The sequence below is a fragment of the Micropterus salmoides genome, unplaced genomic scaffold, assembly GCF_014851395.1.
Source record: "Micropterus salmoides isolate LMB-PRFRI ecotype aquatic unplaced genomic scaffold, ASM1485139v1 Ms_hic_scaffold_9, whole genome shotgun sequence".
Classification (NCBI taxonomy): domain Eukaryota; kingdom Metazoa; phylum Chordata; class Actinopteri; order Centrarchiformes; family Centrarchidae; genus Micropterus; species Micropterus salmoides.
In genome coordinates, this window is record NW_024044681.1 from 13,449,043 (window position 1) to 13,464,524 (window position 15,482).

A 15,482-nucleotide genomic window follows, 5' to 3' on the forward strand; every position below is an offset into this window, starting at 1 on the left:
GAACACCACTATCCGAAGTGCTACTTGCTGATGCTTATAACACAATTTTATTTACTGCTGCATACTGCTTACTAATTTATCTCCTGCTCTTTCCACTCTTCGCCATCTCACTTATGCAGGGATGCAATCTGTTGTCCACATTCACTGTTGCATTCAGGCTATGAATAGGAGCTTATAATGCACTGCCGTGGTATTTGTGGCTATATCCTTATTTACGGTTTGGTTCACAGTGATACGGGCATATTGGGAGTGTTCCTGAGAATGGACTGTGCAGCACTGCGATGTCACAGCCTCGCCCCTTCCTTGTGGCTAGTGAACAACTGCTGCAGTATAAGAAGGGCACAGCCTTCACCTGCTCTCCTTGTTATTTTCACTGCATTTCTTCTGAAGCAAAAACCTTCCTGTATGTGTGTTAAATGCAAACCTCCCAGACAATGGAGGCTTGTAGTTCACTGTGACTTTTCTCTGAGACCTCCGCCCCTGTACTCATCCTCCACTACTTCCAACAAAAGCCCTACGGTAACTACATTAAGCTGACCGAGAAGCATGCCATCCCTATTGTACCTAATACCTTTATCATTTGGTACCGATTTGGCTATGCTTTTCCCTGAGCATTCACATATGATTTTCTCTACTTTTTAAAGTTACACACATCAGATAGTCACCTTATCCTAAGCCCAACACCCCTCATCCTTGGTTCTTTTTCTCCCACCCATCCCTTCCCTTCTCCCAAGCCGTCTGACAAAACAAAACAAACACCCTATCCTGTCCAGCGTGTCTATGTTAGAAGGGATGGAGGGTGCTGTGTGTGTGTGTGTGTGTGTGTGTGTGTGTGTGTGTGTGTGTGTGTGTGTTATGGTTAGGACAGTAGAGTGAGGTGCTAAAAGCCTTTTGTCCAGCAGGAAAGACAATGTCAGCAGCCACAGTGAAGGGGAAAAAGTGAGGGGGACCTGGGGTCATTTGGCTTCAGCCTTTTTGTGTATGTATGTGTGTGTATATGTGTGTATGGGTCGAAGGACCTAAGAGCCTGTGACTAATGTGGGTTTGCAACCCTGCCCCCCCCCACCCTCAGCCCCATTTTCCTTTTACATTGTCTGCCCCCACTGTCCAGATGGCCAGTGAGAAGAATAAATCCTGGGAAGGCGAGGGGAGATTTGAGATTCCAATGCAGGACAAGGAGTAAAGGTGGGGGTGATGGGAGGTTGACAGGGGTTGGGTGGTGTTGGGTAAGTCACTCCCAGTCCGCTTTTTATTTTAACAGAGCAGAAAGAGTCCTGTGGGTGGGAAATGGCACTTTTTTTTAACTTTTATATAAGATTACGGAGCTTAAATTGAGTTAAGCTGTAGTTTTACATTAAACAAAAAGGGACAAAAAAAGAACAAACACAACTTAGACAACAAGCCAGTGACTGAAACAATAGCGCATGTTAGTATACGTGCAGGAATGAAGAGAGTATGAAAAATAGTGGGGAGGGCTGGCACAAGCTTATTTGGGCCCGAAACAGAATTGGGTTGTCCCTCACATCTCACAACCTTTGCTGTTGAGGTAAACCGTGAAAACAGCACAAAACACATATCATCACTTACATAAATGCCTATATGATAACAAATGACGAGAGGAAGAACTGAATAGAATCGTAATGATTATGGATTTATTTGTTAAAATATAGTTATAATATATATAATTATAAAATTACCTTCAAACATCTAATCAAAGCTTGTACTTTTTGAATACAGAATTTTTTTGTATGCCAAACAGCAGGTGACTATATCTAAAAAGGTTAAATTATTTCTTGTTAATTTAAATGTTTCTCATTTATTTGACTTGTGTAGATTAATAGAAATAAATACGACTTATCATAATTGTAAATATTATTCTATATTTTTTTATATATATAACTGAAACCCTTTATATATATATTTTTGTGTTGAGTGTTGATTGATGATATCTTTAATTTCGTGTTTGGATAACTGGCTAAACATGATGTTTGAAGAAAATGAGCTGTGCTTCCTCTTACTTTTAAATGATACATGTGAGGCAGGGTGAAAATACAAACAGATTCTCTTTGAGGTGTACAGGAGAGGAAGGAAATGATGCAAGTGTTAAAATGTTGAGAGTCTTCAGGTCTTTTAAATAGGGTTTGTTTAATTCTCCCTTCAGTGTTAGTTATCAAAGCTGAAGTCCTTTTGTTAATGTACGGTACACATTTTACAATTTGTGTAAAGCTCCTTGCATGTTTGGCAAAGCCCTTATTGTTGTACCCAGTGAATCAGTGTCTCATCTTCAAGATCGTTAATCTTGGTGACAGGGATTTACATCAGCCGACAGATTCACTGATATATTGAGAGCGAAAAATGTCTCCATTTCCTGTTAAAGAGAAAAATAGGACTGCACTCAAATGTGGTGCTTCATCTGTAAACACACAATTGAGCATTTTATGTGGAGAAAACTGGGTATACAAATGACCGAGCTGCGCAAATTTCTCCGTGGGACACTCAAACCTCCCACTGAATGCTGTCATTTATTTTCATTGGTTTCCTGCAGTAATGGACTTCGCTTGAACAACATCTTTGTATTTAACCTTGAGAATGAAGCATATGAGTGCATGTGTGCATTTATGTAGTCACAAACACACACTTTACTATGATAATGATCATCTCCCTTACTATTTTTTCTCTCTAAAAGCACTTTTTGTTTAGTTTTTTGTAATTTCAGAAAGGCCACAATGAAAATGAATCCAACATTTTTAACGTAGCCCTGACATTAATGCTCTTACCAATGTTATTGAATGTACAGGTATTTGTCTTGGTGAGAGTGGTGCACACAGCATGGGTCTTCATATAGAACTGATAATATACATTCTGTATCACTCTGTATAGACATTAAAAGCAGCTAGTCATGCATAATATTTGCAACTGCATATACTTTCACATACATACTTTAATAATATTTAATTCATACTACAATGCATGTTTTATTTAAAAAAGCACTTCTGTGATTTTGCATTGTACTTACATAACGTTTAATGACATGGAAGAAAAACTAATTATTCAAAATCGATGCAGGACAAGCTGAGATAAACTGACTTTTAGTCCCTAATATGAGTCAAGCTCCAAAATCCATTGATCCTACATTTCCCACAACGCTGCTCTATAGCCTCTTTTATTATAGCCTCTTTTTATGTAGAACCTCCCTGCCTGGTAAACATTTGCATCTTTCAAATTTCTCACTTCCAGTTTGTAACTCGGGCTTTCTTTTTATAAATGTGTAGTTTCCAAGCCCAAGCGAGTATGATTTGCTCAGACTTGGCAAAGCTCCTCCAGAAGACGAAATACAACCGTTTTCACCGACTGAGTAGTATTACCCTTGGCATATACACTAATTTTGACACAATCTGCTTCTCTATTAAAGTCCAAAGTTTGATACTGATAGGAGCCTTCAAAAGCCCACACTGATCAGACTCTACTAGACTTTTAAAAACTGAATTGGTTTTTGGTATGAACACTTCCCCATGATTATAGCCTGTATTTTGAAATCAGATCCACCTCACTGGCCCATTCTGGCCCTTTATCAGTTGTACATCCCAGGCCGGGCCCCTCCTGTTGAAACAGGGCCCCTCCCTGACCAGCAGAGGAAGAGTGAGCCAGTTGTCATGGCCAGGCTGGCTGAGAGTTAGGGAGGGCAGCTGTAGCACAGGAGCTGTTCCCTCTCATTTCCACTTCATTTGTCTGCCCTCTACCCACCACCCACCACCACCACCACCCCAGCCCCTTGCTCCCTCCATCCATCCATCTATCCCTTCTTCCTTTCTCGTCCTCCCTCTGCCAGTGGACCAGCACTCTCTCCATGCTGAGCTCCAATGTGCCCAGTCAGCTGTGGCAGAGCAAATGGCATCTCTTCGTTTCTTTACTCTCTTTCTCAAAGATCCAGAGAGTTTAAGTGCAGTCATTTGTTTGTTATTATCTGGCATATATATATATATAGTCATTACCAAGTTAAAGCCCTCAAATATTAAGGGCATTTAAAGCCACCCATTTATGTTTTTGTTTTTTTTTTCTTGATAAAGCACCACTTTTCTTTGTCACTTTTATATATTTTTAGAAGTACGTAAATCAGTTTATTAATTTAGTAACAAGAGATTTAAACAAGACTTGGGTTCTGAGTAGAGGGTTTTGGTTATAAAAATGATAACTGAAGTCATGCAGGAAGTAAACAAAAGTAAAGGAAACCCAATCACTTCCAGATTTGACCCACTGTAGAGCAGAGCCGGGTCCAGACAGAGCACTCTCTCTGTTTCTTTTTCCCTCCTGCCTTCCTCTCCTTGGTATGAATCTGCCGTATCTCATTCCCCAGCGCTAATTCCAATTTAATTGCCAGTAGCCCGAAGCCTCCTCAATAGGAGTAACAAATGGTTTGATTCTGTAGACTTCATCAGACTGCATTTTAAATGCGACACAGTAACCCGGTGCGAATGCCAATGAAGCCTGGCGAGTAGCTCCTCTGTTTACTAATTATCCTTTTTCTTACTCCGAGCCACACTGCACAAGTTGTCTGATTAAATCGGATTTGTGGGGATTGGAGGGTGGGGTAGGTGGGTGCTCCAGTGGTGGTGGTGGGTGAGGAGGGGATGTCAGGGGGGGGTGGGTCGGTGAAGGTGGGAGGACATGTGGATTGGATGGCAAGCATGGTCCGTCTTTGTAAATGATCCGCAAGTCTACAACAAGAAGGGGCCGGCGGTGCAACTGTAAATCATGATAAAGGGCTTTGCCACTGTTTCTCACTTTGACATTAATTCCCAGCTTGCATCGTTTATGATCTTTACAGTCAGCATGGTGGTGAGGGGAAAAACAAACACATGGTGGTAAATATATTCTACTGACATTTTAGAATTTATATCCACTGCAGTCGTGCAGGGGAAGTTTGACATTTTTTAAGGGTCTTGAAGGTGGGTGTGGTGTGTAATTTAGATCTAAAACCTTTCAAGGGACATGTTATGTCATTTTTTTTAGAAATATTTCACAATTATTGTTTCATTGTTGAAAAAGCCTCAGTAATTTCCTGAAACAAATGGGCACTGTAGTTTTTAGCGAACACTACTATAAACAGGAGTACTAAACAGGAGTAAATAGTACATTTGTTGAAGACTATTTCCATATGTGTTCTTGAGTATGTATGTCAGGATGGTGTGCAGAATTGACTCAAAATAAACTATATTTCCATGTTAATTGTAAGGAAGGAACATGTCACCTAGTGCAACGGTGTGGCTCATTGTTTTAATCATTTTCCTACAACAATGGGGTTCTATGGAGGATTAAGATATATGAGACTTTGATACTCAGTACCCAATAATTTTTAATAAGATCATCATTTTTGGTTTTCTCTTCTTATGGGATCTCTTGATTAAAACTTAATTTTTCATAAATGCTGAAAAATATTTGACCATTAAGTCTTCCTAATAATGTTACTGTCATAACACCCTACAGATTCTGTGTTAATGCTACAATAATTTAAGTAATAATGTGCAAATAGTAGCTCCAGTTGCTACAGTAAGGAGAGAATATGGTGAGGCTGTGATGTTGTGCAGATGAGGAAATCTGCACTGCTATAAAGACTTCTCCCTGTCAACTAAATGGCCAGTTGAGCTGCCATATGGTTGTGCTGACATTATCTCTGGGTAATTAATATGGCATCTCGCCTGGCATCTGGTGGCATTAATCTAGCTGGGAGCAGTTCATCTTACAATGTCAGCGCTGCTGCGGGCCCGACGTGAATTATCACTGCCCGATGAAACTGGGAGGCAGGGACGAAACAAAACAAAACACAGAAGGACAGGGTTTGTTGACTGTGTGGTGTTGCATTTTCTTATAGTAGAGATTGTCTTTTCTGTGATTTCTTGTTTTTTCCCTGCATGAATAATGTGATGGGTTGTTTGGTTCTTCATCCTCATTCAGTAAAACTCTGAAGTCACTATTGGATTGATCATATTCAGTGTGCTAATGTAGTTTTGTTTTGATATTTTTCTGTATAAAACATTCAATGTCCTGTTTTGTTGTTTAATTGCACTCATATATATATATATATATATATATATATATATATATATATATATATATATTAAAGCTGGTGTCAGTTAAATTTTATTTACTACTACTAAAGAAAATTATATCTGTGGACTAATTTGATAGTGTATTATTATTGGAGTTTACAGTTTGTATATAAAATGAATGTAATGTGCCGTTTAAAAAGAAAGGTTTGTGAGGAAGTGATTCCCAACCTTTTTAGCTCATGACCCCCTAAACAAAGTTATGTCTACCTATGGTCTCCATGGATACGGTATGCTTACAGGTTGTGACTAGTTCAACCAATAAGCGATTTTTCTTTTTCACATTGCTTCCTCTGAATTGACTGACTCTAAAAGCCATTGAAAGTAAGGTGAAATTATCCAGTTTTCACAGGGGAAAATCAAAGAATAGATGAAAACAGAAACATAGCCTGTTGCAACTACTTTCATTTTTATTAATAACCTCTCATTTGGCTGTCTAAAAAATTGAATAATCTAGAATTTGTACAACATTTGTTTCAGACAAATCATTGACTACTGCATGCAGATATAGAGTTCTCTCTATGTTACTGAGGCCTCATTCCTCCCTCCTCCAGTTTGATCAATAAATTGTTCTGTGGAGCTGTTTTACATGAATTAGCAGTAGCACAAATATTACACCTTATACACAAACAAACATATGTCTCATGTTAGACGCCAGGCCACTGTATTCATGTTTCTGTGTTTTGAAGCACATAAGAGGAACCAGACTGGAAATGTGAGCTGAGAACAGAGGCTGTTAGTGAGCGCTGTGCACAGTTGGATAACAGGATACTCTGAATGAAAGGCTATGCATGGTGAACATTAGCCCACAGGTGATACGATTCTGAAACTCTGTGTCCTCTCCTGCTCTCCTAAAAGGTCATGAGTCAAGCATGCAAATAGAAGCTCTATACTCCAAAGCTGAGGAAATAGTCTCCCGAAAGTGAAAGCTGTTGGCTTGGAAATTTCAGGAGGTAGAACTTCAGGGCCTGAAATAGTCATAAAAGTAATCCTAACTTGATTCCCCAAACCAAGATTGTTTACTTTCCTAAATCTAACCATTAGCTTCAGTTTGCATGTGACAAAGAGGAGATAATTTGCCCAGGTTGTGTGGAGTGATGTAATTTGGATGCAATGCATATTATGCAAACCACTTTAACAGTATGCTTATTTCCAGTGTTGGCACTGGCAGTCCCCATGTTTCTCTAGCTTTCCTGCACAGTCAATTCAAATGCGTACAAGTTGTTTAGAATTAAATAAAAAGCTCTAAAAATAGCATTTTTGATGCCCTTAGCATAGTTAAAAAGCTGACCATTTTTCTCTCCACAATTAAAAATAAATTGGTTTTCTAGATCGTTCGGCTGAAGCAACCATTGGAACATATGTCCTACAGTATGTTTTGATGGTTACGAATGCAGTGAGAATAAGTGTTGGGAAATCTTGGTTGTTGTTTTGATCATAGTATAATAAGGCAATCAATGATGCCATGGAAAGCAAGAAATAACACTTAAAGTCTTAAAACTTTAGCTTTATAATTTCACTATCTAGTAATCAGTCAGAGAAGAAGACAAGATATTTTTAGTGTTATCCTGGGAAGACATTATTTAAAATGAATCCTTTACGTCTGTCTGAAACTTTGCTCTGCGTTATACTTGGCGTTGAGAACAAATATGACCATTGGACACAACAATTTGTTGTCATCTAGCGTGTCATAGTGAACAGCTCACTAGACCCAAACAAAAACATTAGTATGTCCAAATTTGTTTGGGTTGTCTCTCGCCTAGTTTGACATCTATGTTGCTCTGTGAATCCATGGTTATTGACATTCTTGTTCCTGGAAGTCTACCTGTTGCTCCTCCTGGCATAGTGACCATCTGGTAAAATGTCATGTTGTCGTCAAACATTCTTAACTTACTGAACCCTGATTTACCTCTAATTTACCTTTAATTTGCCCTTAACTCACTTTAAAGATGCATTTTCTACACTGTATGACAGTGTCACTCTATTCAGTGTTTATTTTTTTGAAAGCAGTTTTTTTGGTCATGATCAGGGGGCATGTGCACTTGTGTGTAAGATGTTGGTGTTTGTAGGGTTTGAGGAGTACTTTTAGGTAAAACTCTACAGCGATTGGACTGTTAGCTTCCCTGCAGTGTTACAGACAGTAACAGTTGCCCACAGGGGGGCCTGCTGGCCAAAGATAGGCCAGATATGATGACTTTAGTGTGAAATCCTGTGTTTGGTACGTACCCTAACATTTCATTGGGGACCTTTTTCAAATCCATGCAAGAGTAAATTACAGAAGACATTCATTTGTTTGTTCATGACAAGATGCATTTCTCAGGTGACGCCCCTTGGAGGCGGAGGTAAAAAGGTGCTCGGCGACCTTTTCAGAACGGCTGTGACCTGATGTGTGATGAAGCCTGATTGCAGATGAGAGTAACAACAAACATTTCTAGTCTAGACAAAGCTAAAGAGCAGCAGGAACGTCACCTCTGCTTTCGTTTCTTACACCTTTCTCTGTTGACACTGGCAGAACTGTTGTGACTGGTGTTTGTGGTGACTGGCAGCACCTGGTTTGGTGGAGGTTGTTGTGACTGATTGTTGAAGCCCGTGTTTGCTGGTGTAAAGCAAAAATAGTCCAAGGAAAGAAGGGAAGAAACTGGTCCGACATTTGTGCACACGTACAGCTTTATGACCTAAACTTTTACTGATCATATATGGTGGCCATTGTTCTTCTTCACACCTTTTGTCAGGGCTCTTCCTCCATATCTGTTCTCTTTTAGCAATGAGGTTTCTATTTTCACTCTGTGATGCACTTTTTCTCAACACCAAATGAAAGACATGATGTATTTCATTCAAAAAGTCATAGTTTTGGACATTGAAGTGCTATCTGTTTCAGGGATCACTTTGCTATTAGAGAGGTCACCTTTGTTAAACTACTGTTTCCAGGTCAGAAATGAACACTCATGCTCAAGATGAATCATATTTATGAGAGGTGAAACTGAGAAGTCAGATTTATAAGCCGCACTTGAAGGTAGCATCCCACAAAGCCATCATAAATCATGTTGTAGTGACTTTCGGTTCATGTTTCTGTTATTTGAGCTCAAACTGACATACCTACAATTAATGTAGGTGTTTTAGGATACAGAAGCCTACATTTAGTATCTATTTTGCCCTCTCTATAGATAAACCTTAGCTTATTATAGATTGCAATTGACAAGAGCAAGCAGTAACGGAGGTTGAGGGCTGTGGTAATGGCCTGTGATTGAACACCTTGTGCTGAGGTCCCGCTGCTCTCTGCCTCATTAACTCTGGCAGGTCCTCTGTTCAGCACACTGCATTGCAGGCCACAGTCAGGACACATTTAACTGTCTCGACTACAGTCCAAGAAACACAAGTGTTCAGGATGGATTTAGAGCAGGATTGTAAGGACTGTGATGCTCATCTTGAAACATGCCGTTGAGTTGTTAAAGTCAAACATTACAGCTTCCCATTAAGCTTCTGAGATGCTGTGCTGCGTGCACAAAACACTTGACAGTCAGAGTGAAAAAGTTGGTTTTCACATGTACGACAAGGAGCTTTTTCAGAGGTTTCAACTAAGGTTTTCAGAGTTTTCTGAAAGTTAGGAGCATATATTGTAGAAAAAAAGCATGTAGAATCTGTGAGTGACAACACCTTTATATCTCTGAGGGATGTTTTGAAGCCTGCAGTTTGGTTTTACTGCTCACCTTCTTGTGACTTAGTTGACCAAAATCACAGAGTCCAAATTCAGTGAACTTTAGTCACTTCTCTTTAAGCCTTGGTATCCTCTTAATGGAGCGATGATTCTCAAAATGATCATGAAGTCACACAGTAAAGAGAGTAAAATTACCTATTGAGACCCCTATTTGCTTTTAATTAAGTTTGAGGCCATCAATTAAGATCTTTTAAGGCTTCCTCAGTCTATTTTTTTTAGAGCTGGTGTCTGGGTTGGTGCTTGCTTACCCTGCTGCGCATCAGAATCAGTAAAAGAGCCTACCTCTACCTTTAGGCCATTTCTCTGCTCTGTACCCATCCGGCCACTGTCACCTCCCATCTGGGAGTATTCCTCTCCATTACCGGCCCCCATCCATCCCCCACTTAAATAACAGCAGCCCTGCCACTCCAGGCCCATTAAGATACTGCCTGCACTGCAGTGGCCACACACACAAACAGCCACAAACTGCCTGAGCCTTTATAAATAGATGGCGGGAGAAGGAGAAAGAGGTTGGTTAGAAGAGGTAAATTATTCCAAAACAGCCAAACAGAACTGAGACTAAGAACCCCCCACCACTCTGGCTCCTCTAGCTCCTCAGTTCAGGTGTCACTTTGGGCTGACTCAATTTTACACTGTAATGGACCTTCTGGGTCGACTACTTTTCTCCCACCTTTCCTTCCTTTTTTATCTTTCCATTGCTCTCTTTACCTATCAGCAGCCGACAACACCTTTAGTCATGTTCCTGCAACACACACACATTATTGCCTGAACCGACTCTATAGTGTGTAGCACTTAATTTTTTGTCTAACACTAAGCGGGGTTTGCACTACAAACTGAGCACACAAGAAAGGGGGAGATGATAGCGAGTTGCAAGTAGTTTGCCCACATTGACTGTTTAAAAGCATGGATGTAACATCTTGGATGTCATAGTTTTATGAAAAGATTTTTCAATGCCTGGATTTGCATTTGCTATCTACCAGTATCTTTGGCAGTGGCTGGTGCTGGAAAATCCAAATTCACGGTACACAAACAGATCTTGTCTGCTGCAGGTCTGGCGCTTGCAGTCTTGTTTGTTTTAAGCGTACTCTACTTAAACATACTTTTTTTTGTATATTGCTCCTGTACCTGTGCACAATGTAGTTTATTAGACACATGTGTCCATGCATAAATAGCTTTTCAAAGCTCACCATGTACAAGCTGGATCCTAAATGTCATTAGTCTTTGCGTATTATCACCTTTGTTCTTTACATATAAATGTCTCTGTGTCTCACATTGACTGTTTTCTCTATGTGTTACTCTCTTACCTGTTTCGTGTTGCTTTGAAAACACACCTATAAAAGCAGTGAATGTCAGACTTCTTTTAAAGTTGACACATACTTGCTGCACACATATCATACGTCATTCAACTTAATTTGACTCACCGCTGTAACTTCCCTGACTTCAAAGTAAAAGTTTTTTTTCATGTGGTGCTCCTGCTTTTTGTTCACTAGCTCTGTGTGTGTGTCGGTATCTGGGTTTCATATTTCCAACATGTCCACGCCTTTGCCTAGACCTTAGGTCAGAGGTCTGATAACCTTTTACATTCCACACCTAGTTTCCTCTAATTCTCCATCTTTGGCTAAAGTCTCACTCAATTCCCTCTCTACTCCTCTCCCACCGTCTCTGTGACTTATTCTGAATCCAGACCACTCCGGCCATTTTCATTTTCTACATCTCTGAACAACAACAATAATGGCGTGTTACTTTGCCTCTTTAATGTGACCATGAATTATTTGGTTTTAAGTGGCCTGGAGGAAGAACTCCTCTGCTTATATTAGTCCACAGACAGAGCCAAACCTAAGATACACAATAAACTAAGAAAGAGGGAGTGAAGCAGAGTGATTATAGAAGTGAATAGGAGGCATGCTTGTCAATCAAAACCACTTAAGTCCCTGGAGTCCTAGAGGGATTCCAGAAGCAATCGACCCCAGTCAGTAGCCTCTTCATTGATAAAAGCAGAGAGGAGGAGAAGAGCAAGGGAAATACAACACAGGAGAAAACTAGATTAGCACTAGTTAGATGCGTGCACTAGTAAAATGTTGTACTAGTTTGCATTTACGCTAACTAGTACAATTTGACTAACCTTATTGCTGACAGATCTTAAGGAAGTAGTCACTTTAAATTGAAACTAAACTAAAGTTGAAGGAATAATTTGGAACATTTTCAAATTAAGGTCTTTTTCTCTTGACTTACATACTCAATAACAATTGAACCTACTTAACATCCAATTGGTTACTGTACTACACAGAATGGTTTTACATTTCCGTGTTTAAACAAAGTGTTCCTGCACGACTTTGGTAAAAGTTCAGTGTTACAAAAGAAGTGATGCTTTTTACATTCCCAGTTTACTTCCTCTACTAAAACAGGGAAGAACTTGGTACTTAGCATGTGCAATGACATCTATCTATACCTGTCATAGCTGACAGGTATATAGCGCCACCTACTGAAACTGAATCTTCAAAGTCGTCTAAAAAAATCTAAGGTAAGAGAAGAGTGAATATGTTGAAGACTCATGAACATTTTGTCAAAGATACTTAACATGCAAACATCACACTAATGTATGGAAGCTCACCAATGTGATGAAAAAATATCCTGTAAATCATTATAATTAGGAGGTTTTCTAAAAATTATGACTTACTATCTCAAAATAATGACTTAATATCTCAAAACTAACAAGTGGTATGTAAGCCCATTTCCACCAAGTGAATAGGTCACCAACATTTTAGGAATCATCCTCAACTGTAGGGCTGCCAGATTAGTAACTCAGGCTTTCAGTCAACAAGGATTTAATGAAAAGTTCTACACTCTTGCAGACACACCTACGTTCTCTCCTGTACACCAGAAAATGAAACATAGAGACGAAAAATAAAATCAGCAAGGGAAGCTTTGTCAATATTTATTTCGCTTCCCTATATGCGCCAAAATTAGATCCCCCACCCCCCTTTGGTTCTGTACATTGCCTTCCTCTACTACAAACTAGATCTCCTATCTTTACCTGCTATCCAGCAGCTCTTCTCTATCCTTCCTCCTATCATCACCCTCCAGCAGTGCATCCTCCCTCCATTCCCGTTCTATAGCGTGCAGAGCAGCCGAGACAGTGATTGATCTGGCGTGGAGGCTGTCGTGGGCCCTCCTCCTCCTCCAGTGGTTATGAACATGAGGCGGGCTGCTCTTCATAGATTTTTAAATTAGTGTCAGCTTTGCCCCAAAGATGTGTTATTGACTGATGAAATAGAAACTGAGCTCCAAACACTCAGTCCTTCCCCAGAGTTTTCCCCAGCCTGGTAATTGAAAAAGTGTGAAGGGAGTGTGTTCAAGGGAGCGTGCAACTGTGTGTGTTTGTTCTTCTGTTTGTGATTTTATGTCTTTGTGTTCTTGCAACTGTGTGCTCTTTATCTCTGCTGGAGAAAAATGCACAGTGCTCGCTAGAGTCAAGATTCGATTGAAGTATTGCACAGGAGATCTTTATCTTTATACTCCCCTACCCTGAAACATGAGTATTGTGTGCGCCTTTAATCCTATAAATACAGTATGCTTTAGGTACGCCTATGAAGGCGCAGTTAATAAACTGTAATATGTCTGAGCCCACGACACCACACCTGAGTTGTTGCCTACCCTGTGTCTTCATGATTTGTTTGAGCAAAGCTGGCATTGGTTGTCTACAATGAAGTGCTGTGGGAAAAGGTGACACCCCTGTTTTTAAAGCAAAACACAAAGTTTTGTAACAACATAGGTCTGTTCTTTGTAATTCTGGCCATCTATCCTATCAGTAAAAACAAAACTGTAATCACATTACATTTAGCTGACGCTTTTATCCAAAGTGACTTACATTTCGCACGCCTCTGGATCAACTAGGAGTTAAGTGTCTTGATCAGGGACACATTGGAGGACATGTCACAGGGGGGAATTGAACCCGGGTCTCTCCAAAGGCATGTGTCTTAGCCATCCTCATACTCACCATGTTAATTGTTGAGATCTGGGAACAGAGAGACGTCACTAAAAAGACGGGAGGCAGGCCAAAAAACATGATATTGTGAAAATAAGAGCCAAGTTGGAAGAAATCAGTTGCCATTGATAAATGAAATGAAATCGTGTTTCACAGCTCTCTTCACTAACTCCCCTGTTGTGTCTTTTGCTCTGCAGGGTCAGACATGGCCATCTTCTGTCTGCTTTGTGGGAAGCGTTTCCAGACCCAGACGGCACTGCAGCAGCACATGGAAGTCCACGCCGGCGTTCGCAGCTACATTTGCAGTGAATGCAACCGGACTTTCCCCAGCCATACTGCACTCAAACGTCACCTACGCTCACACACAGGTCAGTGGAAGCACTCACTCAACATCGTCGCTATTAAGTTCATCGATGATATAAATGGAACCATTGGTGTGTACTCCATAGTGTATTATCCATCTATTAATTTTCAGCACCTTCTCTAGGTCCGGGTTATGGTTGTGTAACCCAGTCCTTGAAACGTACCTAGGTCAAGTGCTGTGCATATATCTCTCCATAGTGTGCTAAGGAAGTGCTTACAGTTGCAAACTAAGTACCGTAGGCCTTATCTTACTCTCCACAGCCACAGTCTCTGGCTCATTTTGGGGAATCCCTCGGCCAGATGGGATATGTAATCCCTCTGGTGTATTGAGGGTCAGCCTTAGAGTCAGTTCCCCTTTTAATTAAAAATCTTTGTACATGTAAACCTTTGGGATCATAATCACATGTCCAAATCACCACATCTACCTCTATTTGACAGGAGGTAGTTCTTATTTTGCTCTTCTTGTGAAGTGTGAGCTTCTCCCTCTGCCACTCATATCCACACTCAAGTGGCAGTCACTGTCCACAGCTTAGACCATAGGATTGATTTACACATCAAGAGCCTTACCTTCAAGCTCAGCTCCCTCAAAGCCATGATAATCTGATAAAATGATTAGTTATTACCTCACTGTCTATTAAAAATTGACTATGTTTTGGAGAACTAATAAGAATAACTAGAATGATGACCAGTCCTAATCAGACCCAGGTTATAAAAACTTCCTTTAAATTTATCTACTGATAATTCCTTCCTCCTGGTCCAACCCATTTTTCACAGTGCCTCAGGTGTACCAGTGCAATGCTACTGTAGCATCTCTGGTCAGGAAATTACTCATCTCTGTTGGTCATGCTCAAATAAGGATTTGCACTGAACTTGCATCACCATGTGTGTCTGCCTCTTTATTGTCAAAAGCAAAACTTGAATTTATTCTGTTTCTACCAAACACTTAATAGAGCAGAGCCGACAGCGCAGAAAGGATTCATATTGACATCAAGGATTTGTCCTAAAATAATATTATGTTAAGTGTTAATTCACAGGGATCAGTGTCATTTTAAAGATTATATATCAGACATTTTGATCATTGAAACCATTAGAAAATTTAAAATTGTTTGAACATTAATATCTGAGTGGAGCAGTATTTGCTCTGTTATGGTGTAGAAGGGTTTTTTGTATCATTTTCAGGGTTTTGGGTATATGGGAATATGCTCTACTCAATCAACTTACATGAGAAAGGCCTTAAGGTGTGACGGCCTTTTATTACCTGATAATGAGGTCATGTGTTAAAGAGGGTCCCTTTGTCAAAATCTTGTTTAAATAC

The 15,482-nt window shown here is 40.0% G+C and overlaps 1 protein-coding gene across 2 annotated transcripts in view; it reads left to right on the forward strand.

The window, feature by feature from the left end:
- zbtb16a (zinc finger and BTB domain containing 16a) overlaps positions 1-15,482 on the forward strand; it is a 137,997-nt gene that overhangs the window by 105,376 nt on the left and 17,139 nt on the right. For both annotated transcript variants that reach the window (XM_038708939.1, XM_038708938.1), the window contains exon 5: positions 14,002-14,172. In XM_038708939.1, coding sequence (XP_038564867.1) covers positions 14,002-14,172 — 171 coding nt within the window. The remainder of the gene's footprint in view (positions 1-14,001; positions 14,173-15,482) is intronic.